The sequence below is a fragment of the Eucyclogobius newberryi genome, unplaced genomic scaffold (assembly GCF_026437365.1).
Source record: "Eucyclogobius newberryi isolate DKJ021-1_F unplaced genomic scaffold, fEucNew1.0.hap1 SCAF_12, whole genome shotgun sequence".
Classification (NCBI taxonomy): Eukaryota; Metazoa; Chordata; class Actinopteri; order Gobiiformes; family Gobiidae; genus Eucyclogobius; species Eucyclogobius newberryi.
The window spans coordinates 7061694-7088603 of NW_027315746.1; the positions used below are offsets into that span (position 1 = coordinate 7061694).

A 26910-nucleotide genomic window follows, 5' to 3' on the forward strand; every position below is an offset into this window, starting at 1 on the left:
ACCCTCACCTGATCCATGCCTCACCCTCGCCTCACCCTCACCTGGCCCTCGCCTCACCCTCACCTGACCCTCGCCTCACCCTCACCTGACCCTCGCCTCACCCTCACCTGACCCATGCCTCACCCTCGCCTCACCCTCACCGCACCCTCACCTGACCCTCGCCTCACCCACACCTCACCCACACCTCACCCTCGCCTCACCCGCTCCAGCGCCTACACAGAGGCCACCATGCTGTTCTCTCGTCAGTCCACGCTGGACGAGCTGGACGGGATGCCCGAGTGCGTCCCCAAAACCAGCGAGCGCGCCCGGCCAAAGCTGCGGAAGATGAGAGTCCTGGACGAGACCACCTCGTCTGCGGACAGCGGCAGCAGCGTCGTGTCCAGGTCTCATTTCACCTTTTCATATACATAACACGGCCATTAAACATCTTTCTTTTATTTGTGCTGTGATATGACACAGTGCGCGACACTTAAAAGCCCGCCCAAGTTTTTGAAGTAAATTGTGTTTTTGAAATATAATGAATTAGTATTTATGTTGACAAAAGTGGCATAAATGAGACGTGATGTTCCAGACCTCGGCGTGTGGGAACGTTCTCAAACTGGAACACGTTTGCCCCTGACGTAGACCATTGCTGTCCAGTGCAGTCCACATGAAGGAATAACTGTTATTTCTTATTTATTTGTATCATGACCATAATAATTCACACCAAAGGCTTGTCGAGGCATTTGAACAGGAGAAAGAAGCATATTTCTAATTCTGTTTTCACAATATCACAATAACTACAGTACCATGAGATGAATATTGTGATAATATTGTCGATACTTCCCTCGTAACCCTCTTGACCCGTTGTGTTCCCCTCTTGACCCGTTGTGTTCCCCTCTTGACCCGTTGTGTTCCCCTCTTGACCCGTTGTGTTCCCCTCTTGACCCGTTGTGTTCCCCTCTTGACCCGTTGTGTTCCCCTCTTGACCCGTTGTGTTCCCCTCTTGACCCGTTGCGTTCCCCTCTTGACCCATCCTTTTCCCCTCTTGACCCGTCCTTTTCCCCTCTTGACCCATCCTTTTCCCCTCTTGACCCGTCCTTTTCCCCTCTTGGCCCGTCCTTTTCCCCTCTTGGCCCGTCCTTTTCCCCTCTTGGCCCGTCCTTTTCCCCTCTTGACCCGTCCTTTTCCCCTCTTGACCCGTCCTTTTCCCCTCTTGACCCGTCCTTTTCCCTCGCCCAGTGAAGCGACCCAGTGCGTCACCCTGTTCTCCAGACAAGGCACCACCGACACCATCGAGGAGGTGGAGGACGAGCAGGACAAGCCCAAAGCGGTGGAGCCGGAGAAGGGCGTGAGTCCGTGGGGCGAGGCGGAGAACCAGGCGGACATCACGGAGGATCCGGAGCGACCGCGAGGGTCCGAGGAGGAGAACAGGGGCTGGGAGACGGAGGGATGGGAACCGTTTGTCCCGGAGACAGAAGAGACGACGAAGGAGGAGGAGGAAACCTGTGAGGTGAGTTATTATAATGATTGTTTGTTTGATTTCCTGTTATTTCACCATAATCCAGCACGGAAAGAAGTGTAGCCTGGATTAACTGTTTTCTACAGTTAAGAGGAACACACTTTTATTTTGCATCACTTGTGCACAAGCATATAGAATCACATCATCTGCGTACAAGTGGATGATACTGTGTCTTAGATCATGACCAATTGACCAATTATTAAGATTATAAGAGTTTTTTTTTTTTAAATCTGTTTTTATTATTATACTTTTGTTCCTAATCTGTCTAAACTGTGTTGCAACACTAGAATTTCCCCATTGTGGGACAAATAAAGAGTACCTTATTTTACGGTTATGTAAATTGTAAATAGAAGGGGTCCAAGGACAGAGCCTTGAGGAACATTCAGATTGAAAGCCATCAGCAGAGGCATCTGCAAACCACTGTTTTGCATTTGAATCAAACCCAACAGCACAGAATCTAAGGCTTTTGACACAAACAGCAGAAACAGCAGCACATTCTTGCTTTTAATCCAGTCTTTCAGCTCGTGGCGTAGCGTGGTCTTCAGGTGTCCAGTCCAACCGCGAGGACAGAGAAAACATCTTTAGGAACTGTTATGGTCAAAGGCCAAGTCCAAGCCCGACCAGCCTCTTCAAGCTGCCACAACTTTAGTTTAATTGACACTGACGCGTGTTATGGCTTGGTTGGTTGCTATTTTTGTTAAAAAATTCAGTTTTTTGTTCTGGTGTGAGTTAGAAAGCAAGAGTACGACAAATAGAGACTCTTTGATTGCATCTTCTTCTTTTTTTCCTAACTTAATAGTAAGTAAAAATCATAATAAAGTTTTCTATCTTCAAACCGACCGATCTGTAAGTGCAAACAAATGCTGTTAACTGGTTATAGGACGAGGCAGTAAACATATGTACTCCATAAAGTTACAGGTCAAATCAAAGTAAGAATGCATGTTTTTCAATGTTTTTTTTTGTAATTCAATAAATACAAGATAGATCAATGAATGAATGAAAAAAATATATATATATGAATGAATAATTTTAAATTGTAATGAAAATTCAAAACAGGCAGGGATTAATAAAACAGAATAATAATAATAATAATATTTAGAGTCATAATTATGCTCGTTATGGTTTCCAGATCCAGCCGTCCCACCGTGACCCGCCCGCCCGCCCTGAAGACGCAGAGGTCGTCACTTCAGCCGACGAAAAGGGTTTTATTTCTGAAAGTGAAGATGGGGCAGGACAGACACAGTATCTGTCAGAGGTGAGACTTTACTGCACTTTTACTTTTGACTCTTAAACATACAGCATTTTACAGTTTATCAACCGTGAACAGTGATAGAAACACACAATCTATCAAAATACAACAAACTAATGATGAGGAAACACTGTGAAAACACGGTTAAAAGCTCATGAACAGGTCAGAAGTACAAACATATATAAACATTTGTTGAGTGTTTTTTGTATTCGTATTTGAACTTTGGTTGTATTTGAACTGAATATTAGGTACAGGAGGTACTTTTTACACTTATTCAGCTCTGAAACCTTGATCTTTGGTTTGATTATCAGGAAATGAGGAGTCTCAGTTAATTTGGTTGAATTGGAATAGTGGGTTAAATGTCTGTGTTGTATTGTTAATGTCTTTTAATGTCCTTTAACATCAAATGAAAAATAGCTTTTGACTAATTCTGGCTGTTTTACTCATGTTTATTCATGTGTTTTATGAAATTGCACTGTCCTTTTTTCAAATACACCAATCTAATCTAAAAAGAAAACAAGAAAATGCAGTTAAAGTGTCCCAGTTTCCAACAACCTCCCGCATGTGCTGCCCGTGAACACAGGGGGCGCTGCTGTACACCCCGGACACCGACGCCTCCCAGACCTCCGACGCCGAGGTCCCCCCGAGCTACAGCAAAGCCGTGAGCTTCGACCGCCTGGAGGTGAGCGACGACGAGAGCGACATGGACCGGAAGAGGCTGATGATCATGACGCCCGACAGCCAATCGGACTGCAGCAGGTCCGACCTGGTCCTGCCCTCCATGACCACCGAGCTGACCGCCAGCGAACTGCTGCTCAACAAGTGAGAAACACACTCGGAACACAGCGGGTCCATGGAAACGACTAGAGTAATCAGATGGACCAATACTTGGATCTGATCTGTGGACAGGAGTGTTTTTTTTAAGTAACTGTAGTATTTGTTTACCCCTTTTGCATATTTTTACTTCTTCTACACCTTTTTCTGCTGTTTTATTGTTGATTTTCTGACGTTCTGATGGAAGAAGTATATCTGAGGGGTTAATCACAAACTTCTTTGGTGTTTTATGGTGGCTGGTGTCCATAAAGTGTTACATTACCGCCACCTGCTGTATTTGTGCGAATGTGTTTTAATATAACGTGGAAAAAAAAAAGAGTCTGAGCTCAACTCGTGAATCCTACTCTTCTCTCGTTAATCACAAACAATGTAAACAATTGTTACAGGTTGAATCCGACAATATGTCATTTACCATGCTTTAGACGTTTGTTGTAGCCTACAGTTTAGCATTAGCCTTTAGCATTGTTTACATTCGAGTTAATTCAGCCGGAACACTCTGAGGCCGGAACGTTTGAGTGGGACATATCCATCCTCCCTGTCGCCTGGAACGCAGCAATAGTGTCGATTGTACCGTATTTTCTGGTCTATAAGTCGCACCAGCAAAAAAAAAAATGCATAATAGAGAAGAAAAAAACATATATAAGTCGCACTGGAGTATGAAATGCGGTGAAAAGTGTGAAAATAACAAATAATATCACATATAAGTCGCTCCGGAGTATAAGTATAAGTCGCACCCCGGCCAAAACTTTGAAAAAAGGTGCGTCTTATAGTCCAGAAAATCCGGCAGTTTTTTCTATCGACCATATCAAACCATAATTGGATATGATTTGACGCTATCTCCCTCACCTTGTGTCACGTTTGTGCCGTCGCTGAATCCTCGTCGCAGGATGTTCTACGACGAGGAGCTGGAGGAGTCGGACAAGTTCTACACGGCGCAGCCCCTGGTCCTGCAGCTGTGTTACGCCCTCTACAACATGCTGGTGGCGCACTCGGAGATGGTCTGCTTCCTGGTCATCATCATCAACCACATGGTGTCGGCCTCCTGCATCACGCTGGTGCTGCCCATCACCATCTTCCTCTGGGCCATGCTCTCCGTGCCGCGCCCCAGCAAGCGCTACTGGATGACCGCCATTGTCTACACGGAGGTGAGCCGTCCGGCGGGGACTTTTTTTTGGAGGTTTCGTCGGTCGGTCGGCCGTTTGTTCTAACCGCGATCTCGTCCGTTTTCGGCAGTTCACCATTGTCGTCAAGTACTTCTTCCAGTTCGGCTTCTTCCCCTTTAATCAGCACAACGTGGACAAAAACAAAGCCTTCTACCCGCCGAACATCATCGGCGTGGAGAAGAAGGACGGCTACGTGCACTACGACCTAGTGCAGCTGCTGGCGCTCTTCTTCCACAGATCGATACTCAAGGTACAACAAAGTCGACAAAACAATGACAATATTCACCCATTACAAAGAGATTTCATTGATATATTCTGCCAAAATGGATATCTAGATGAGCTAAAAAGACTTGAATTCAGGATATGATTCTTTATTTCAGTTATGATAAGTTAAGATTTATTCATCTTGATTGATCTGGATTATTTTTTACTTTTTCCAAAACATTTTATAACATATCTTGATATTTAAAGTTGAATTATTTGCCAATGGGATAAGAACTGTCCACGTATCACATCACCCAAGATTCACACTTCATCCAGCAAGAGGAAATGTCCCAAAAAAGCAGGAAACGTAACGTTTTTTAAATTTATTTTTTTCTGGGTAAGGACCCCCAGACCCCCCCACCGCGTGGCCTCCCTCACTTTTGAAATAGTTGTGTCGCCCATGGACAAGGTCTGATTTAAAAGTGCAATAACAGTGGCACAAAATGCTTTAAAACCCTAGTCTGAGAGATGGTCGTTCACCTGGTTAATTTACACTATATTTTCAGAGTAAAACGCAGGAACACAGCGTCGGATGCGTTGGTGTATTTTACATTCATGACTATAATCACTGTTGTGTCCAGTGCCATGGCCTGTGGGACGACGAGGACCCTAAACAGAGGCGTGTCCCTGCGCCTCCTGCTGCAGAAGAGTCGGAGGAGGAGAAGACCAAAGCGGAGGAGAGCGAGCGGGACTCCGAGCCCGGGTCACTGCGCAGCGTCACGGAGAGGAGGGGCTCCGGGAACACGCTCCGTTCCATGAACTTTGGCACGTCCATCGACTCGGGACAGGTCCAGGTGTCGTGCTCCGCCCCGCAGACGTACCAGCGCCGGAAAAGCTCCTCCTCCGGAGGCTCCCTCATGTCCCAGAAGTCACTGCACTCGACCGCCCGCTCCAAGAGAGGTGTGCTTCAGCAGGAACGCGCTAACATCGGGCTAAGAACGGGCTAAGATCGGGCTAAGAACGGGCTAAACTCGGGCTAAGATCGGGCTAAGATCGGGCTAAGATCGGGCTAAGATCGGGCTAAGATCGGGCTAAGAATGGGCTAAACTGTGGCTAAGATCGGGCTAAGATTGGGCTAAGATCGGGCTAAACTCGGGCTAAGATCGGGCTAAGATCGGGCTAAGAACGGGCTAAGAACGGGCTAAGAACGGGCTAAGAACGGGCTAAGAACGGGCTAAGAACGGGCTAAGAACGGGCTAAGAACGGGCTAAGAACGGGCTAAGAACGGGCTAAGATTGGGCTAAAATCGGGCTAAGAACGGGCTAAGAACGGGCTAAGATCGGGCTAAAATCGGGCTAAAATCGGGCTAAGATCAGGCTAAGATCGGGCTAAGAACGGGCTAAGATCGGGCTAAGATCGGGCTAAGATCTCACCCCTCGTCATCTCGCAGGGGTCAAATTTCACTCAAATACTTGTCAAATGCCACAAATTGTCCACTAATCTATAACTAATATAGATTACAAATGTGAATGTAATTAGAGCATTAGAGCAGGGCGGTCCAAACTTACTTTATCAATAATGAAACAGACCAGGTTTCGACTTCCATCTGAATGTCATTTTCAATCTAAAGGATCTGGCCTGAGAAGACAGACTTTGAACTGCTCTGATGTAGGTCAGCTCAAACTGCCTTTGTCATGATATGGCCCAGCTTTACCTGTGTTTAGTTTTATTTTCACATGTTTGAGTGGATTTTCTCCCTTTTTACCACAGACTTAGACTTTGATAGATGAGACTGGGCTATTAAAAAAAAAAAAAAAAAATCTGCATATTGATCAATCTCTATTTTCAGTTTGATTTAATGAACAACAGCTATACAGACAATAATCTGAGTTATTAATACAAAAGTCCTCTAAATGTTTTTACTGAGCATTGGGTTTGGACGTCTCGATTCAAATCAACCGTATCATCGAGGGTTGAATCAGGGCCGGCCCAAGCCTTCAGGGGGCCCTAAGCGAAAACATATTTGGGGGCCCCTCACCACATCATCAGAATCAGTTTTATTGCCATTGTCAGTGAACAATTCACATATGGGAACTTTCTTCAACGCAAACAAAGCGCACCAAAACGCCAGGGCATCTGTTTGCCAGTTAGTTTATTCTCAGAACCTCACAAGCTCAAATATTGATAACTTAAATCCCACAATGCAACTTGGTATTCCGCTGACATGACCTCTACTCCCTGTACAAATAACACACCTCCCAGATATGATTTTGGGTGTATTTGTGGGTGTTAAGGGTCGACAGCCAGATTACCAGTTTAAATTAATGAACAGGGGGGGTCTGGGGGCCCTCCCCCAGAGATTTTCAGACCTTTCTGGGTCTTCTGCTGCATTTTAATGCGATCCAGCCGGCTAAAGTAAGAGTAAAATGTTGAGGTTGTAATGCTATAAAATGATGTGATGAAACTGTGCCAGGAGAAAATGACTAAAGCCAGTTATTAATACAATAGTGTACTTAATTACTCAATACAATATTGGCTATGAAAAATAATTATGGTCAAATTGATTCATTTTAACTGAAAACGTAAAAGTAATAGTTATCCTTACTAATTTATCTTGTACAGCTCCCAACTGTTCCTTCTTGCCAAAGTGACAAAACAAGTTATATTAAATTAAACAAATGGCATAAGCATTGTTTGATTAACAATTAACACTGATAAAACAGTGCAAACATGTTATTCCCAGAGAATGAACAGAACGAGAAGTGAAGGTCCAAACCTAGCGATAGTGAAGAGACTGCGTTTCTGCAACTTTGCCACTTTTATATAAAAATATATAGTATTATTCTATAACAGATGTAGTTTTAATATGTCTGGTTATGTTTCACTATCAATTTATTATAATTTATAACAAATAGTCTAATGATGCTATTTAAATAAATGTAAATGTTTTATTGCTCTATTAAAAGTTAATTACAATATAAATGTTTGATCTGATCAGAACATCAAACACTGGACTCCTGCATGAAACAATGCTGCGATGTGATTGGCTGATGGACCTTACGTGCATAAACCTTTACGTTCCTCTTATTGCACTTTAAGAAGTCAAAGTAAAACAGACATGACGAGTCACGATTGATCTCACACATGGTGATGTGAGAGAGAGGGACGCAAACTCAAACCCGCTCATCTCTAACTGAGGCTGCACAGGGGCCCGGGACAGGGGCCGCACACTGTTCACTCCAAAGTCTCACGTCAGAAGTTCTGGACGAGACGGCGCTCGTCCGGACCGGATCTCCGCCTCTTCGTGACCCGGGGCATAGACGCCCCTCACCGGCCTCACCTGCAGCTAACACTGCCGGGCTGGTGTAAATGTTAAGCTTATTATCTTTCATTCAGACACATATTGTGCGCGGGGCAGAGCTCTCGTCGCCTCCAGCCTGAGCGAACTAACGTGACAGACTCGTGTTGTTTCAAACAGCAGCATTAACCGTCTCTTTGTAAGAGAAGTTCAATACCTGGAGAGTGTTGTTGAGTTTGCAGTTTCTTTACATCGTCAAGAAGTTTCTTCTTTCGTTTTTCGGCATCGGGGGGATATATTCCTCTGGACATGAGGACCACGTACTGTTGTGTTTATGTTTTGCTCTCGTTCTGCTCACGCCCAATCAGCGCAGGTTTGGTGTCTTGGTTGCCAGATTGTCATTACAAATAAATGCGGTTTGTGCGTTATGTTACCGCAGTGTGCGCTGCCGCGCTACTACACTAGTGGCGCACGCTGCGCTTGCACTTCGCATAAGACGGGTTGCCAGATTGGGGGCCCTTTTAACGCCTCGGGGCCCTACGCGGCTGCTTAGTTCGCTTATAGGCTGGGCCGGCCCTGGGTTGAATCCCTGAATCTCGATGTTTGGCTCGATTGCCCCGCCCTGCTTCAGTCCTTATGTAGCATATGTGAGAATATGCCACTTGGCTAGATCAGAAGGTTCGACTCAGGGAGGTGCATGTAAGTAATAATACAAAAAACAGCGAATCAAAGTGCGGCTGTGCCTTATATATTTACAGTGACCAACATACCAATATTTACAATATATACAATCTGCAGATTTCTAATGGTATACTGAAACATATTTCAATTTCTGGTGGTATCAATAACAATCCAAGGTTCAATAATGTTCAGTGCAAGACATCCATGGTAGAAAGCACACACACTCATAGTAACACTTGCAAATCTCAATGAAAATAGTACAAATGTCCATAAAAGAAGCAACCGGGTTCTTGTATTGTCCAAAAATATAGCGCTGTGACTGAGGGGAGAGTTCGCAAGGTGTGTGGTGTCTTTCGGGTGGGAGTGGACGGCTGAATCAGCCCCTACCATACCGCAGGTGGCTCATGTTGGAAAGTTTGTAGTTTTGTAATGTTCAGTGTTCAGTTCTGGTTCTGGGTCCAGGCTGGTCTCAGCTCGCCATCAAGTTAATCCTTCGTTCTGGTACCCCACTGGGCACACCTGGTACCCCACTGGGCACACCTGGCCTGCGATCAATAAACAGGTCCATCAGTGTAATACCCAACATTTAGCTAGCTTCTAGGTTCATCTCTTTAAATTACAAGTAATGCAGTAAATACTTATTACATTCAGTTGTACAAATACATTTAAATAAACACTTGAATAAATACCTGTTTAGATAAATAATCTGTTGGCACGGCAATATCAATCAATATATATATATATATATATATATATATATATATATATATATATATCAATAATCAAAGCAATATGCATCACACCAAGAAGACACAGACAGACAACTCAGACAGACTCACCAAATTCCACGTTTTCCTGCGCGCTACGAGTCCAGCATCAGCGGCGGTTGATAAAGCGTCTATTCACATACACGAGTTTAAAACCGGCGACATTTAAGATGATTAAAAAGCGGATGTTTGTTGCAAAGCGTACCTGGTTCAGCCGTCCTGTCGCCTCTCCCGACCCCGTGCCCGGAGAGGCACACAGGAAGCTGATATTGAACCGGCAAGCGTGTGATTGGCTAAAGTGACGCAGTGCGTGCGTGACGCGTAACATACGTAAACCACGTGACAAGAAGTATTGGGAGTTGTAGTTTTTTTTTCCTATTTGCAATAAAAGTACGTGGGTTACATCCTCCCCGCCAAAATTCGTGCACGTCCCGGTGCATGTTCGACAACGAGGAACGGTTATTTACTACTGACAGCCAACACATCAGAAAGACTATGCAACAATGTTTGGACTACTGAGATCAATGGATTACCACGAGCGTAATATTGGAGTCTGTTAGGTGGTACTCTACGTCGTTCTGAACGTTTAACAGTAGTGTCAGGCAAGTCAGTGTCAGGCAAGTCAGTGTCAGGCAAGTCAGTGTCAGGCAAGTCAGTGTCAGGCTTTGGTGGCTCTACTAGAGTGACTACATCTGGAGGACTTTCATCGGTGGAATTGATTGAACTTCCTTCAGAATCAGGTAAGCTAGTGCTTTCAGGTAGATGCTCTTCATTTACAGGTTCAGTTCCAATGGGTTCTGGTAAAGTTTCTTCTACTTCCAAATCCAAAGTTGGGTGACTGCACTTAGAGGGACTTGATCCGTGTTGGGTGTCAACCTCAACGGGCAGTGTCCTTTGGTCATCAATGAGTAAAACAGGAGCGTGATGTTTGTCTACGGTGAAGTGCATAGTTGGTGGACTGACATAGGGGATCCAATTATCATGGCCTTCATCCTCAGCAGCGGAGTTTGCGAGATTGTCAATGTTTTTATGCTGTCGAGTTATGGGTCTACGGACCGGTGAGTGCTCCAGTGAGGAGTTATCACTGTCTGTGAGAAGACTGCATGGAAGAAGCAGGTCTCTATGTAAAGTCCGTGCAGGTCCATCATTACTTTCAGGTTTGACTTTGTACACTGGAAATTCTCCAGCTCGATGGACGACAACATAAACTCCTTGTTCCCATTTATCAGACAGTTTGTGCTTTCCTCTAAGGCGTACATTTCTCACCAGGACTCGGTCCCCTGGCACCAGTGCAGATGGAATCACACGACGATCAAACCGTGCTTTGTTTCTGCCTGCAGATTTTGAAACGTTGTCCGAGGCAATTTTGAAACTTTCTTCCAATCTTGATTTCAGTGATTTGACATACTGCAAGTGAGTTTTGTGCTTGGTCTCACGCACAGGAAGATTGAATGCCAAGTCCACAGGAAGGCGAGGTGTTCTCCCGAACATCAACTCGTACGGGGTAAAACCGGTAACCTCGTTCCTGGTGCAGTTGTATGCGTGAACCAGTGGTTTTACATATTCCTTCCATTTTGTTTTCTGTTTTGTTTCCAGTGTTCCCAACATTGCAAGTAGTGTTCGGTTGAATCGTTCAACTGGGTTTCCTCGTGGGTGGTACGGCGTTGTTCTACTCTTGAGAATACCAGCAACTTCACATAATTCTTTAATTAGTTTAGACTCAAAATCTGCCCCCTGGTCTGTGTGAATTCGCTCGGGGATGCCATAATGAATAATGAAATTCTCCCACAAACATTTGGCTACAGTCTTTGCTTTTTGGTTAGGTGTGGGGATGGCAAATGCAAATTTTGTGAAATGATCAGTCAAGACCAAAATGTCACGGGTGTTGCTGGTGTCAGGCTCAAGACTCAGGAAATCCATACACAAAAGTTCAAGCGGACGTGTTGCTTTAATGTTGACAAGTGGAGCAGCTCTTTCAGGCAGTGCTTTCCGACGGACACAACGACCGCAATTTTTGATCTTTTGCTCCACATCTGCTGCCATTTTCGGCCAATAAAATCTTGTTCGTACCAGGTCAAGGGTACGTTCAATCCCCATGTGACCCATGTCATCATGAAGATTTTTCAGAACCACTGGACGCAGTTCTTCAGGGAGAATTAGTTGATACGAAATATTTTCATTATCTCGCCTCTTCCTGTACAACACTCCGTCCATCAGCTCCATCCTTGACCATTCTCTTAACAAGAGTGGCAGTTCAGGGAGTTCAGCCCTTGCGGTTGGCGGAGGCTTTTCACCCGTTTCGAGCTGATGGATTAACTCTCGGATGCATGGGTCAGCGTGTTGCTTTTCTTTAACATCGAAGGCAGGAATGACTGACAAATGGTGTATACCTCCAGAGCAATAATCGTCCGGAATAGTGTCAGCTGTGACGGACATTGACTCCACATAAGTGAACCCTTGGTCATGTGTAGAGCGGACATAATGACCTTGGCATATGGCATTCACAATGTCTTCTGAAATCACTTCAAAGTCAGCGGCATGCCGAGTTATGAATTGATTTACCATCTCATGGTCTTGCAGGATGTCGTCACTTGAAGAACAATGAGGACGTCTGGAGAGAGCATCTGCGTCTTTGTTCCGTGTTCCAGCCCGGTATTGGATTTTGAAAGAATAGGTAGACAAAGCAGCCAACCAACGATGTCCTGTAGCGTCCAGTTTAGCAGTGGTGAGGAGGTAGGTGAGGGGGTTGCTGTCAGTAACCACTGTAAAGTTTGATCCATAAAGATAATCCTGAAATTTTTCCGTTACACTCCACTTGAGGGCAAGAAATTCTAGTTTATGTGCGGGGTAACGGCTTTCACTTTGCGACAGTCCACGGCTGGCGTAGGCTATGGCCCGAAGCTTCCCCTCCTGCTCCTGGTACAACGCTGCTCCCAGTCCCGTCACACTAGCGTCCGTATGGAGAATGTACGGATGAGTTGGATTTGCAAAACCAAGCACTGGAGCAGTGGTCAGCTTTACAATGAGTGCGTCGAAAGCGTCGTGACATTGGCTAGTCCACCTTTCCCCGAATGGCTGGTTCGGACTATACAGTGATGATTGTGGTCAAGAGTTCTTTGACTTGCGAGCTGGTGGGTATCCACGAGTCAGGTCATTTAGTGGTTTGGCAATGACGGCGTAGTCTCGTATAAATCGGCGATAGTATCCGGCAAAACCCAGAAATGATCTTAATTGCTTAAGTGTCGTGGGAATTGGCCAGGTTTTTATGGCTTTGATCTTTTCTGGGTCTGTTTCCACACCATTTTCAGATACTATATGTCCCAGGTATCGGACAGATGTCTGGAAAAACCGACATTTCTCTGGTGATAATTTTAGTCCATATTCCCCCAATCGCTTAAGAACTCTAAGAAGCCTTCGCTCATGCTCCTCCAAAGTGTCAGAAAAAATTATCAAATCGTCTATAAACACCAACACCTCTTTCAGGTGGAGATCTCCCATGCATCGCTCCATCAAGCGCTGAAAGGTGCTGGGTGCATTTGTAATCCCTTGTGGCATGCGATTAAACTCCCAAAACCCAAGGGGGGTCACAAATGCAGTTTTCTGTTTGTCCTCCTCATCCATCTCTATCTGGTAGTATCCACTCTTTAGATCCAGCACGGAGAACCATTTTGACCCAGTGAGGGCAGAAAATGATTCTTCAAGATTTGGTAAAGCATATGCATCTTTAATGGTCTGAAGGTTCAATTTGCGATAGTCTATGCATAACCGTACATCACCATTTTTCTTCCTCACCACCACTACAGGAGACGAGAAAGGAGAAGTAGATTCCTGTATGACTCCGGCCTCAAGAAGGTCACGTAGATGGCGTCTGACTGCTTCGATATCCTGTGGGTGAATTGGCCGAGCACGCTGCTTCACCGGTGTGGAGTCGTGAAGTGGGATCTTATGCTTTACAGTAGTGGTACATCCAAAATCTAAGTCATGTTGAGAAAATACCTCCGAAACAGTGTTTAGTCTCTCTGTGATCCTCTCTTGCCATTCAGCTGAGAGAGGCGAATCTCCAAAGTTGATGTTTAATTTGGATGATGGAGTTGTAGCATGGTTTGTCACCTGATGTTCGGTTCACATGCAGTGATAGTCCTCTAAATCAGCGATCACACTCAGTGGGGGAATAAAAGTGTCCCATTCGGATTCATTTGAAATTACTACCGGAACCTTAAATGGAGGTAGAGCTAGAAGCATGATGAGACAGCTGCTGACGTATATTCCACCAGGCAGAGCAGAGGCAGGATGTTGCAAAAGGACACTGTGGCTGGGTGGTGGAGAAGAGACTTTAGCAGAGCCCTCGATGACAATGGTGCGACCCGCCGGAACGCACACTGGTGCCTTGTTGTTAAGTCTCACAACGCCTATTTTGCCATAGTCCTTGCATTGCTGTAACAGCTGTAATGTCTTTAAAACCGCTCTGTAACCCTGGGCATTCGGCTGGAATGCTGAATGACAGCACTGTCCATATAGTGTCTCTAGTGTGTTCATGCCAATGAGGAGAGGAGTTGCGATGTGTGGGCTTGCATCCGGAACAACTAATGAAAGTGTTGAAACAACTTCCTTTTCGCCCACAAAGTCTTTAGAAAACTCAACGGAGAGCTCTATGTACCCAAGGTATGGAATGGTTTGTCCAGCAGCACCCTCAATTTGCAGAAGATCATGGAGTGGCTGGATCGGTTGTTCGTAGAGGTGTTTATTGTAAAAGGATGCAGATACTGTGGTCACCTGTGACCCTGTGTCGAGCAGGCACTTATGGGTTTGACCAGCAATACTGACCTCTGCAGTGCATCGGGATCCAACAAGCCCACAGGGAATTTTTGGTAATAACCCCGGACCAGTTTGCTGTGAATTAACACTGTGAATATTCCTTTTCTTTGCGGGACAGTGGGGGTCCTGCACAGCTCCTGTATGTCCCTCCACAGGAGCTGAGATTAGTTTAAATGTCCATTGGTTGCCTGATGGCACCGCTGCCATTTCTGTTTCCTCTCATTAAACTGTTTACGTTTTGTATTTACAAGCTCTTCATTTGGTCGATTCTCACACTGTGGTCGTATATGTCCATCTTCACCACATCGGAAACAAAATCCAGGCTTGGGGCTTGGAGACGATGAATAAGATGTAGTCCGAGCAGGTCTGGAATTTTGACTTGACTGCTGGACTCTTTGAGTAAATGAGTGGTGGTTGGACTGGGTAACCCGGGAAACAGTCAGCGCAGCCAGTTGCTGTTGTACCTCAGCCATTTGCTTGGTGAGCGTCGACAGGGCAGCAGAAACATCACTTCCTTCGACGGCGAACTGTGCTTGAGCAGCGACACGTCTTGATGTCCCAAGATGTTGTTTCATCCTCTGCACCTTACTTGCTTCACGATCTTCTTCAGTCCTCAATAGTAACAACAGCTCCGCAAAAGAAGGTGGGTTTGATTTCCGCTGTTTTAACTGGAGCTCAGAAATGAGGTTATTATCCCAGCATCCCCTGCAGAATTGGCTCAGCAGGTGCCTGTTGATGTCCCTTGGTTTTACTCCTCCCCTCTTTACAGCAAGACTAAGTGCTACTTGCAGTCGCTGTAAATAGACGGATGGCTTCTCACCCGAATCTTGCAAAGTATCCATAAACTTTATGTAAAGTTCTTCCCCATCTTGTACAGTTCCAAAGGCAGAATCTAAATGTTGAATAAATATTTCCGCAGGCAAATCTGCACCGAGATGTTTCAAAAGGTCCACAGCAGGCGGCAGTAGGCTGTCAAGGATCTGCCGTGTTCTTTGCATTTCAGATGCAGCAGGGTCTTTCAAGATAATATCCACACTCGAACGCCATGCGTCGTAATCCACTTCATGCTGTGGTCGGGGGGTTCTTCCGGAAAACATTCGTAATCTGTGTGAAGAACGCACATCGTCACTTTTTACAATGTGTTCCACCACATACCTCTGTATTCCAGGTGGATTCAAATCCGCAGGAGACATGGTGATTGTGGGGTGTCTTTGTCCCATTCCAGCTGCAGCAGGTGTGGTAACCAGTTCAGAATCAGCAGCCATTTTGTATTGTGGTGGTGTTGAGGGATCAGCCATTTTGAATTCTGTGGGGCGTTCAGGTTTAACAGTGCGCATCTCAGCAACTGCTTCATTTATTTGGGTCATTAATTCTTGTAAAACGTCAGTAAAGTCCTGGCCAGACAATTTTGCCACTTCTTTTAAGTCAGCTAAATAAGTCCGTGTCTTATCACAACCTACATTAGCTGCATAAATCTTGGATAAACACAATATTCATTTTCCTCTGGTTTAAACGTGTAAGGTAGAATAGGTGTTAACAACTCAAACGCAGAACCGGTTTTAAACTCAACCACTAATTTCTTGTGAAATTCACTTTCGGGTGAATCTACTTTAACTGAGCGTTCTATGGCCCCGTATTGTAGCAGGAAGTCTTCCACTTCCTCTGAATCACAATTCGGTATCCCGCTCACTAGCACGGAGTTAGGAATTTTAACACCGAGTGAGTCCAACACATTCATCATTGATTTAATTTGGTGAGTCTGAATGAAATTAAATTAACTAGCAATGTATCATATACTTAACATGACCTCCTGGCTAGCTCGCCATGTTTTTCTTATGTAGCATATGTGAGAATATGCCACTTGGCTAGATCAGAAGGTTCGACTCAGGGAGGTGCATGTAAGTAATAATACAAAAACCAGCGAATCAAAGTGCGGCTGTGCCTTATATATTTACAGTGACCAACATACCAATATTTACAATATATACAATCTGCAGATTTCTAATGGTATACTGAAACATATTTCAATTTCTGGTGGTATCAATAACAATCCAAGGTTCAATAATGTTCAGTGCAAGACATCCATGGTAGAAAGCACACACACTCATAGTAACACTTGCAAATCTCAATGAAAATAGTACAAATGTCCATAAAAGAAGCAACCGGGTTCTTGTATTGTCCAAAAATATAGCGCTGTGACTGAGGGGAGAGTTCGCAAGGTGTGTGGTGTCTTTCGGGTGGGAGTGGACGGCTGAATCAGCCCCTACCATACCGCAGGTGGCTCATGTTGGAAAGTTTGTAGTTTTGTAATGTTCAGTGTTCAGTTCTGGTTCTGGGTCCAGGCTGGTCTCAGCTCGCCATCAAGTTAATCCTTCGTTCTGGTACCCCACTGGGCACACCTGGTACCCCACTGGGCACACCTGGCCTGCGATCAATAAACAGGTCCATCAGTGTAATACCCAACATTTAGCTAGCTTCTAGGTTCATCTCTTTAAATTACAAGTAATGCAGTAAATACTTATTACATTCAGTTGTACAAATACATTTAAATAAACACTTGAATAAATACCTGTTTAGATAAATAATCTGTTGGCACGGCAATATATATATATATATATATATATATATATATATATATATATATATATATCTCAATAATCAAAGCAATATGCATCACACCAAGAAGACACAGACAGACAACTCAGACAGACTCACCAAATTCCACGTTTTCCTGCGCGCTACGAGTCCAGCATCAGCGGCGGTTGATAAAGCGTCTATTCACATACACGAGTTTAAAACCGGCGACATTTAAGATGATTAAAAAGCGGATGTTTGTTGCAAAGCGTACCTGGTTCAGCCGTCCTGTCGCCTCTCCCGACCCCGTGCCCGGAGAGGCACACAGGAAGCTGATATTGAACCGGCAAGCGTGTGATTGGCTAAAGTGACGCGTAACATACGTAAACCACGTGACAAGAAGTATTGGGAGTTGTAGTTTTTTTCCCCTATTTGCAATAAAAGTACGTGGGTTACACTTACAGTTCTCACGCGCTGCTTCTGAACTTCAGCAGCTCGTGGTGATCCTCACTTGAACCGCTGACAGCGACGCTCTGAGTTCTTGCGCCCTCTGCTGGTCAGTGTGTGTCCGGCGTCCCTCGTGGCGGCTCATTAACTCTGCGACTCGTTAATGGTTTTCACAGGAAGCTCGACCTCTCGCCACAGCAGCCACAGAGAGGGCAGCGAGGCCAGCGTCCAACTGAAGACCCGGAAAGAGATGGTCCTGGAGAAAGTCAAGGAGCAGCTGTACAAGGCCAAAGGCTTCATGATCAGAAGGTACTTTTTATATCAATATCTGCAATTAATAAAGTCATGCGCTGGAAAAAACTACAAAAAGACATCCAATCAGATTTAAAAGACATTTGGACAGAAGTTACTCAGCAGAAAATTAGTACAAATCTACAAAAATATTCAATATGTCGACGTATTGAAAAACTGAATTTTGAGGAAATTTGATAAAAAATTTTGCCATTCTTTGGATTTGTTTTTTTTATTTTTATTAAACTTATTGACGCGCTGAGTTAGAAAATTGCAAGGAGATAAGAATAATGAGCCAAGAGTCAAAAGTCGCAATACATTTTTGAACTACCGTATTTTCCGGAGTATAAGTCGCACCAGCCAAAAAAGGCATAATAGAGAAGAAAAAAACATATATAAGTCGCACTGGAGTATGAAATGCAGTTGCAAGTGTGAAAATAACAAACAATATCACATATAAATAAACAAAAAAACAAAAATAAATTGATTTGATTTGATTTGATATAAGTCGCTCCGGAGTATAAGTATTTAAGTATAAATATAAGTATAAGTCACACCCCGGCCAAAACTATGAAAAAGGGACTTATAGTCCGGAAAATACGGTAATCAAATTTTTTGTCATTGTTTGGGTTCATTTTCCCTTTTTTTTCTTTAACTTATCGAGTGCTGAGTTAGAAAATTGCGCAGCAGATGAGAATAATGAGTTAAGGTCAAAGGTCGAAACACATTTTTGAATATTGTCTCGTTTTCATTCCGTTTGTAGGTTTCTGGAGATCTATTTGCCCATTAAGCAGTTCTTCTACAACCTGATCCACCCGGAGTACAGCGCCGTCACCGACGTCTACGTCATGATGTTCCTCGCCGACACCGTGGACTTCATCATCATTGTCTTCGGATTCTGGGCCTTTGGAGTGAGCTCAATTTCAGTTTCAATTCATCGTCGCCCAAAATTCTCAACATTAGTCGCCTCGAAGGGAAAAGCAGATTAAACGATGTTCTAAGGGAATTAGCAAATGTCCCAACGTCCAATATTTCAGTCAAAAAAAGCTTCTCGGCAGAAACTTTTCGGCATTTTTCAACTTTTTCAATTTAATAAAACACAAAATAGAAAAAGTACTAATAATACAACATTACACATTCTAGTTTTACACCAATCGAGCAGGTGTTTGTGGAAAAAATGACAGGAAGTGACATCACACTTTCGAATTTACACTAAAGAAACAACTTTTTTACAACAACAATTCACCAAAATAAAGTCGCTCTCATATATTTGTATTTGTAAAATAAAGATAAAAAATCACAATGGATAAGTTTTGGCTCAGTGGTTGCTGGGTAATTTCCTAGTGTGATGTCATCAATTCCAAACATGAAGTACAATTATAAACCTAAAAAACGACTGTATTTTCCGGACTATAAGTCGCACTGGAGTATAAGTCGCACCAGCCCAAAAAAAACATATATAAGTCGCACTGGAGTATGAAATGCAGTTGCAAGTGTGAAAATAACAAATAATATCACATATAAGTCTCTCCGGAGAATAAGTATTTAAGTATAAATATAAGTATAAGTCGCACCCCGGCCAAAACTATGAAAAAAGGTGCGACTTATAGTCCGGAAAATACGGTAGCTATTCTGGGACACTTTTTTTTTGCTAAATTGTAAACATCTTTACATCTTAACTCCATTTAAGTTCGATGAGTAATGCAACCTTTGCTGTTGACACATGATAAATAGATGAATTAACAGACAAATAAAATAAAGATAAATAAACATGAGCTGTATCGTGTTGAGTGAAAACGATCTGTTCCGTTTCAGAAACACTCGGCCGCAGACATCACCTCGTCGCTGTCGGAGGACCAGGTTCCCGGCCCGTTCCTGGTGATGGTCCTGATCCAGTTCGGGACGATGGTGGTGGACCGCGCCTTGTACCTGCGGAAGTCTGTGGTGGGAAAAGTCATCTTCCAGGTCTTCCTCGTGTTCGGGATCCACTTCTGGATGTTCTTCATTCTGCCCGGCGTCACCGACAAGTGAGCGCCCCGCCCCGGAGGACACGCCCCGGAGGACACGCCCCGGAGGACACGCCCCGCTACGTGCATTTCTCTCACACCTCGTAGGGTTTTGTGAGGCGGTTTATGTGTGTTTTTGTTGTTGGCGAGCGACGTTACAATTGCCACAGTCACTCGCTGGAAGAACGTCTCAGGTTTGATTCTCAGACTGAGCCTTTCTGTGCAGAGTTTACACATTTCTCCATTTTCAGAGTTCGTTTCCGCCGTCGACCTCGAAAAAACGTACACAAAGGCTAAAACCGGAAAAGTGACTCATTACAAACACAAACGCTGTAATTGAGTCGATTATTTTGGTGGTAATTGTACTTTTTTGAGTCGTTCTTTTAAACTTGTGCATTTAAAATCGTATAAGTTACTAAGAATAACACGAGCCCCAATGTAAATCTCACACTTTTCAGTCTATGCTCCTTCTTTACAGACAAACTCTCACAAAAAGCTCTGCGGCGCCAGCTCTGATTCCACAGAGCTCCGAACAGATGCAGATTTACCATTTAAAACAACTTAATCCAGCCTTAAACTGTCACATTGACCGAGCTTTGTGGACAAAAATGAAATACTCTTTTTTTTGGAGCAGATTTTGGAGGAAGAAATGTGACTTATGTGTGTGTTAAATGACTTTGAAACAACAGTCTGCACTGTTTCTGTTCAGGAAAGTACTATCGAAAACCAGTTATATTTGTTTCTAAAGCGTCAAAAAATGCGAATGACGCTTTTCTCGCTGTTAGAGGTGAGAGATGTATCGCAATCTATAGTTAAAACGGTTAAAATGACCTCAAAAAGAGAGAAACGTCCAGCGTAATCTCCCAAACAAAGAGTATAAAGTGATATTTCTGCACTTTTTGTGGTAGTAATTTTAACACATTTTAGCTTGTTCTTGTGAGATAGATAATCCGAATAAAGCTTGTCATTTCTGTCCTTCTCTGAACACGGCCCTAACTCGACAAACCGCCCGCTCTCTTGCCTCTCCCCAGACGCTTCAGTGAGAACCGCGTGGCTCAGATGTGGTACTTCGTCAAGTGCATCTACTTCGGCCTGTCGGCGTACCAGATCCGCTGCGGTTACCCCACCCGCGTCCTCGGCAACTTCCTCACCAAGAGCTACAACTACGTGAACCTCTTCCTGTTCCAGGGGTGAGTTACGCAGCGCCGTCGCCGCGGCAGCTGAACAAACACAGAGCCGAGGGCGGAGGGGGAGGGACTAAACCTTCTCATAACATTTGTCCGAGGTGCGAGGCCGCCGTCCGTCTGCCGCATTATACTTCTTCGTTATACTTCCACCACTGCTGCAGTCACTTTTCAATGACTTGTACTTCTCCAATTACATGTGTAGCTGTCTCTAACGCAGTAAATGTTTTGATAAATCTGACAAAAACGACAAAACGCTTTACGTCAACGACAGTAAATGAGTGTTTCTTGCTCCGTTCCGTCATGATTTAGTTTCACATTTTTGTGGTTTATCCTCAATCTTGGCTAAAGTTTTGTCTTTCCAGTTACATCAAATTCAAGTTAAGTCAAATAAGTTGCTCCAGAGTATAAGTATAGAAGTATAAATCTAACTATGAAAAAAGGTGCGACTTATAGTCCGTAAAATACGGTATAAATCATCTGTTGCGTCCAGACAGCAATAGTTTCCCTGAATACTTTTATACTACGGCGAACTGCTTTGTACTTCTACTCGAGTACGATCATGTTGAAGTTGCCTGACCTCTGCTTCCTAATGAATTGTTGAGTTAAAGGTGGTATGGACGATTTTTTTCAGCAAATTTTTTATCATATTTCCTCGTGGCGTGGATAAATCATTTGCCACGTATTAATCATAAAACGCACCTATCGCTCACCTGCAGCCGCGTCAGGCTCGTCCCCACGTTTCCGCGCATGGATCTATCATAATATAGTTCCCTCAGTGTACGGGTCAAAATGAAGACAGAGAAAGACAGTTCGAGCTGACGCAGAAGTGGACTGAAATCTATGGGAGACGAGAGATGTGATGCGATCCGTTGCGCTAATAAACAAACGCACGTGTGTGTTGTATCAGTCCGCACGGGGGAGTGCGCATGCACACTTCCGCCTGCGTTCTCAAATCACCGAAAAATCGTCCATACCGCCTTTAAGAGCTTGTTTTGTTCTCTTTTCCTGATAAAGATCTGTGTCTGAAGGTTTCGTTTTTATGTGAAATGTACAAACTGCAACACGATACAGAAACAGCAGTATTTCCTGTAAACGAAAGAACTAAGACGTATTACTCATTATTTATAGCTTATTTTAGTCCTGTTGTTACTTGGTGTGAAAAGTTACAAATTTAAAAACATTTCAACATCAGGCTCGGGGGCCAAATCATGCCCTTCAAGCGATTTATTCCGGCCCACAACCCATCTTCAGATATATTAAAAAAATAATCTCTTGTTTACTGGTTTAATTCTGGGTTAGCACTAGTTTAGACCTGGTTTGGTCCTTGATTAATTCTGCTTTAGACCTGTTTTGATTCTGGGTTAGTCCTGGTTTAGACCTGGTTAGTACTAGTTTAGTCCTAGTTTAGTTCTAGTTTAGTTCTAGTTTAGTTCTAGTTCAGTCCTGCAATGTTGGTAAAGCATTTTGTATGTTATTTCTCACAACATCAGTGCTTTATTCTATCAACTACACTTATTAAAACCGTAATAGTTTGTGCGACACACATTGTGGTTACAGTGGCGTGTTGTGCACCTTCAGCCCAGAGGAAAGTGTAATTGTCCTGGTTTCTCTGGTCGTGGCTTGTTTCTCTGGTCGTGGCTTGTTTCTCTGGTCGTGGCTTGTTTCTCTGGTCGTGGCTTGTTTCTCTGGTCGTGGCTTGTTTCTCTGGTCGTGGCTGGTTTCTCTGGTCGTGGCTGGTTTCTCTGGTCGTGGCTTGTTTCTCTGGTCGTGGCTTGTTTCTCTGGTCGTGGCTTGTTTCTCTGGTCGTGGCTGGTTTCTCTGGTCGTGGCTTGTTTCTCTGGTCGTGGCTGGTTTCTCTGGTCGTGGCTTGTTTCTCTGGTCGTGGCTGGTTTCTCTGGTCGTGGCTTGTTTCTCTGGTCGTGGCTGGTTTCTCTGGTCGTGGCTTGTTTCTCTGGTCGTGGCTGGTTTCTCTGGTCGTGGCTGGTTTCTCTGGTCGTGGCTGGTTTCTCTGGTCGCGGCTGGTTTCTCTGGTCGCGGCTGGTTTCTCTGGTCGCGGCTTGTTTCTCTGGTCGCGGCTGGTTTCTCTGGTCGCGGCTGGTTTCTCTGGTCGTGGCTGGTTTCTCTGGTCGTGGCTGGTTTCTCTGGTCGTGGCTGGTTTCTCTGGTCGTGGCTTGTTTCTCTGGTCGTGGCTTGTTTCTCTGGTCGTGGCTTGTTTCTCTGGTCGTGGCTGGTTTCTCTGGTCGTGGCTGGTTTCTCTGGTCGTGGCTGGTTTCTCTGGTCGTGGCTTGTTTCTCTGGTCGTGGCTTGTTTCTCTGGTCGTGGCTTGTTTCTCTGGTCGTGGCTGGTTTCTCTGGTCGTGGCTGGTTTCTCTGGTCGTGGCTGGTTTCTCTGGTCGTGGCTTGTTTCTCTGTTCGTGGCTGGTTTCTCTGGTCGTGGCTTTTTTCTCTGGTCGTGGCTGGTTTCTCTGGTCGTGGCTTGTTTCTCTGGTCGTGGCTGGTTTCTCTGGTCGTGGCTCGTTTCTCTGGTCGTGGCTCGTTTCTCTGGTCGTGGCTCGTTTCTCTGGTCGTGGCTCGTTTCTCTGGTCGTGGCTGGTTTCTCTGGTCGTGGCTTGTTTCTCTGGTCGTGGCTGGTTTCTCTGGTCGTGGCTGGTTTCTCTGGTCGTGGCTTGTTTCTCTGGTCGTGGCTGGTTTCTCTGGTCGTGGCTGGTTTCTCTGGTCGTGGCTTGTTTCTCTGGTCGTGGCTGGTTTCTCTGGTCGTGGCTGGTTTCTCTGGTCGTGGCTTGTTTCTCTGGTCGTGGCTGGTTTCTCTGGTCGTGGCTTGTTTCTCTGGTCGTGGCTGGTTTCTCTGGTCGTGGCTTGTTTCTCTGGTCGTGGCTGGTTTCTCTGGTCGTGGCTGGTTTCTCTGGTCGTGGCTGGTTTCTCTGGTCGTGGCTGGTTTCTCTGGTCGTGGCTGGTTTCTCTGGTCGTGGCTTGTTTCTCTGGTCGCGGCTGGTTTTTCTGGTCGCGGCTCGTTTTTCTGGTCGCGGCTCGTTTCTCTGGTCGTTTCTCTGGTCGTTTCTCTGGTCGTTTCTCTGGTCGTTTCTCTGGTCGTTTCTCTGGTCGTTTCTCTGGTCGTGGCTGGTTTCTCTGGTCGTGGCTTGTTTCTCTGGTCGTGGCTGGTTTCTCTGGTCGTGGCTTGTTTCTCTGGTCGTGGCTGGTTTCTCTGGTCGTGGCTTGTTTCTCTGGTCGCGGCTGGTTTCTCTGGTCGCGGCTGGTTTCTCTGGTCGTGGCTCGTTTCTCTGGTCGTGGCTGGTTTCTTTGGTCGTGGCTGGTTTCTCTGGTCGTGGCTTGTTTCTCTGGTCGTGGCTTGTTTCTCTGGTCGTGGCTGGTTTCTCTGGTCGTGGCTGGTTTCTCTGGTCGTGGCTGGTTTCTTTGGTCGTGGCTTGTTTCTCTGGTCGTGGCTGGTTTCTCTGGTCGTGGCTTGTTTCTCTGGTCGTGGCTGGTTTCTCTGGTCGTGGCTGGTTTCTCTGGTCGTGGCTGGTTTCTCTGGTCGTGGCTGGTTTCTCTGGTCGCGGCTGGTTTCTCTGGTCGCGGCTGGTTTCTCTGGTCGCGGCTGGTTTCTCTGGTCGCGGCTCGTTTCTCTGGTCGCGGCTCGTTTCTCTGGTCGTTTCTCTGGTCGTGGCTGGTTTCTCTGGTCGTGGCTTGTTTCTCTGGTCGTGGCTGGTTTCTCTGGTCGTGGCTTGTTTCTCTTGTCGTGGCTGGTTTCTCTGGTCGTGGCTTGTTTCTCTGGTCGCGGCTGGTTTCTCTGGTCGCGGCTGGTTTCTCTGGTCGTGGCTGGTTTCTTTGGTCGTGGCTTGTTTCTCTGGTCGTGGCTGGTTTCTCTGGTCGTGGCATGTTTCTCTGGTCGTGGCTGGTTTCTCTGGTCGTGGCTGGTTTCTCTGGTCGTGGCTGGTTTCTCTGGTCGCGGCTGGTTTCTTTGGTCGCGGCTGGTTTCTCTGGTCGCGGCTGGTTTCTCTGGTCGCGGCTGGTTTCTCTGGTCGCGGCTCGTTTCTCTGGTCGCGGCTCGTTTCTCTGGTCGTTTCTCTGGTCGTTTCTCTGGTCGTTTCTCTGGTCGTTTCTCTGGTCGTGGCTGGTTTCTCTGGTCGTGGCTTGTTTCTCTGGTCGTGGCTGGTTTCTCTGGTCGTGGCTTGTTTCTCTGGTCGTGGCTGGTTTCTCTGGTCGTGGCTGGTTTCTCTGGTCGTGGCTTGTTTCTCTGGTCGTGGCTTGTTTCTCTGGTCGTGGCTGGTTTCTCTGGTCGTGGCTGGTTTCTCTGGTCGTGGCTGGTTTCTTTGGTCGTGGCTTGTTTCTCTGGTCGTGGCTGGTTTCTCTGGTCGTGGCTGGTTTCTCTGGTCGTGGCTGGTTTCTTTGGTCGTGGCTTGTTTCTCTGGTCGTGGCTGGTTTCTCTGGTCGTGGCTTGTTTCTCTGGGTGTGGCTGGTTTCTCTGGTCGTGGCTGGTTTCTCTGGTCGTGGCTGGTTTCTCTGGTCGTGGCTTGTTTCTCTGGTCGTGGCTGGTTTCTCTGGTCGTGGCTGGTTTCTCTGGTCGTGGCTGGTTTCTCTGGTCGTGGCTGGTTTCTCTGGTCGTGGCTGGTTTCTCTGGTCGTGGCTGGTTTCTCTGGTCGTGGCTCGTTTCTCTGGTCGCGGCTGGTTTCTCTGGTCGTGGCTGGTTTCTCTGGTCGTTTCTCTGGTCGTTTCTCTGGTCGTTTCTCTGGTCGTTTCTCTGGTCGTGGCTGGTTTCTCTGGTCGTGGCTTGTTTCTCTGGTCGTGGCTGGTTTCTCTGGTCGTGGCTTGTTTCTCTGGTCGTGGCTGGTTTCTCTGGTCGTGGCTTGTTTCTCTGGTCGCGGCTGGTTTCTCTGGTCGCGGCTGGTTTCTCTGGTCGTGGCTCGTTTCTCTGGTCGTGGCTGGTTTCTTTGGTCGTGGCTGGTTTCTCTGGTCGCGGCTGGTTTCTCTGGTCGCGGCTCGTTTCTCTGGTCGCGGCTCGTTTCTCTGGTCGTTTCTCTGGTCGTTTCTCTGGTCGTTTCTCTGGTCGTTTCTCTGGTCGTGGCTGGTTTCTCTGGTCGTGGCTTGTTTCTCTGGTCGTGGCTGGTTTCTCTGGTCGTGGCTTGTTTCTCTGGTCGTGGCTGGTTTCTCTGGTCGTGGCTGGTTTCTCTGGTCGTGGCTTGTTTCTCTGGTCGTGGCTTGTTTCTCTGGTCGTGGCTGGTTTCTCTGGTCGTGGCTGGTTTCTCTGGTCGTGGCTGGTTTCTGTGGTCGTGGCTTGTTTCTCTGGTCGTGGCTGGTTTCTCTGGTCGTGGCTGGTTTCTCTGGTCGTGGCTGGTTTCTTTGGTCGTGGCTTGTTTCTCTGGTCGTGGCTGGTTTCTCTGGTCGTGGCTTGTTTCTCTGGTCGTGGCTGGTTTCTCTGGTCGTGGCTGGTTTCTCTGGTCGTGGCTGGTTTCTCTGGTCGTGGCTGGTTTCTCTGGTCGTGGCTTGTTTCTCTGGTCGTGGCTGGTTTCTCTGGTCGTGGCTGGTTTCTCTGGTCGTGGCTGGTTTCTCTGGTCGTGGCTGGTTTCTCTGGTCGTGGCTGGTTTCTCTGGTCGTGGCTGGTTTCTCTGGTCGTGGCTTGTTTCTCTGGTCGTGGCTGGTTTCTCTGGTCGTGGCTTGTTTCTCTGGTCGTGGCTGGTTTCTCTGGTCGTGGCTGGTTTCTCTGGTCGTGGCTGGTTTCTCTGGTCGTGGCTGGTTTCTCTGGTCGTGGCTGGTTTCTCTGGTCGTGGCTGGTTTCTCTGGTCGTGGCTGGTTTCTCTGGTCGTGGCTTGTTTCTCTGGTCGTGGCTGGTTTCTCTGGTCGTGGCTGGTTTCTCTGGTCGTGGCTGGTTTCTCTGGTCGTGGCTGGTTTCTCTGGTCGTG

At 46.0% G+C, this 26910-nt stretch overlaps 1 protein-coding gene across 1 annotated transcript in view; it reads left to right on the plus strand.

Moving 5' to 3' along the window:
* Positions 1 to 26910, plus strand: part of piezo2b (piezo-type mechanosensitive ion channel component 2b) — a 181959-nt gene that overhangs the window by 139448 nt on the left and 15601 nt on the right. Inside the window, exons 38-48 of the mRNA XM_072440697.1 lie at positions 210 to 383; positions 1222 to 1492; positions 2631 to 2756; positions 3334 to 3572; positions 4471 to 4729; positions 4818 to 4997; positions 5593 to 5911; positions 17710 to 17842; positions 18588 to 18735; positions 19640 to 19851; positions 20862 to 21020. Coding sequence (XP_072296798.1) covers positions 210 to 383; positions 1222 to 1492; positions 2631 to 2756; positions 3334 to 3572; positions 4471 to 4729; positions 4818 to 4997; positions 5593 to 5911; positions 17710 to 17842; positions 18588 to 18735; positions 19640 to 19851; positions 20862 to 21020 — 2220 coding nt within the window. The remainder of the gene's footprint in view (positions 1 to 209; positions 384 to 1221; positions 1493 to 2630; positions 2757 to 3333; positions 3573 to 4470; positions 4730 to 4817; positions 4998 to 5592; positions 5912 to 17709; positions 17843 to 18587; positions 18736 to 19639; positions 19852 to 20861; positions 21021 to 26910) is intronic.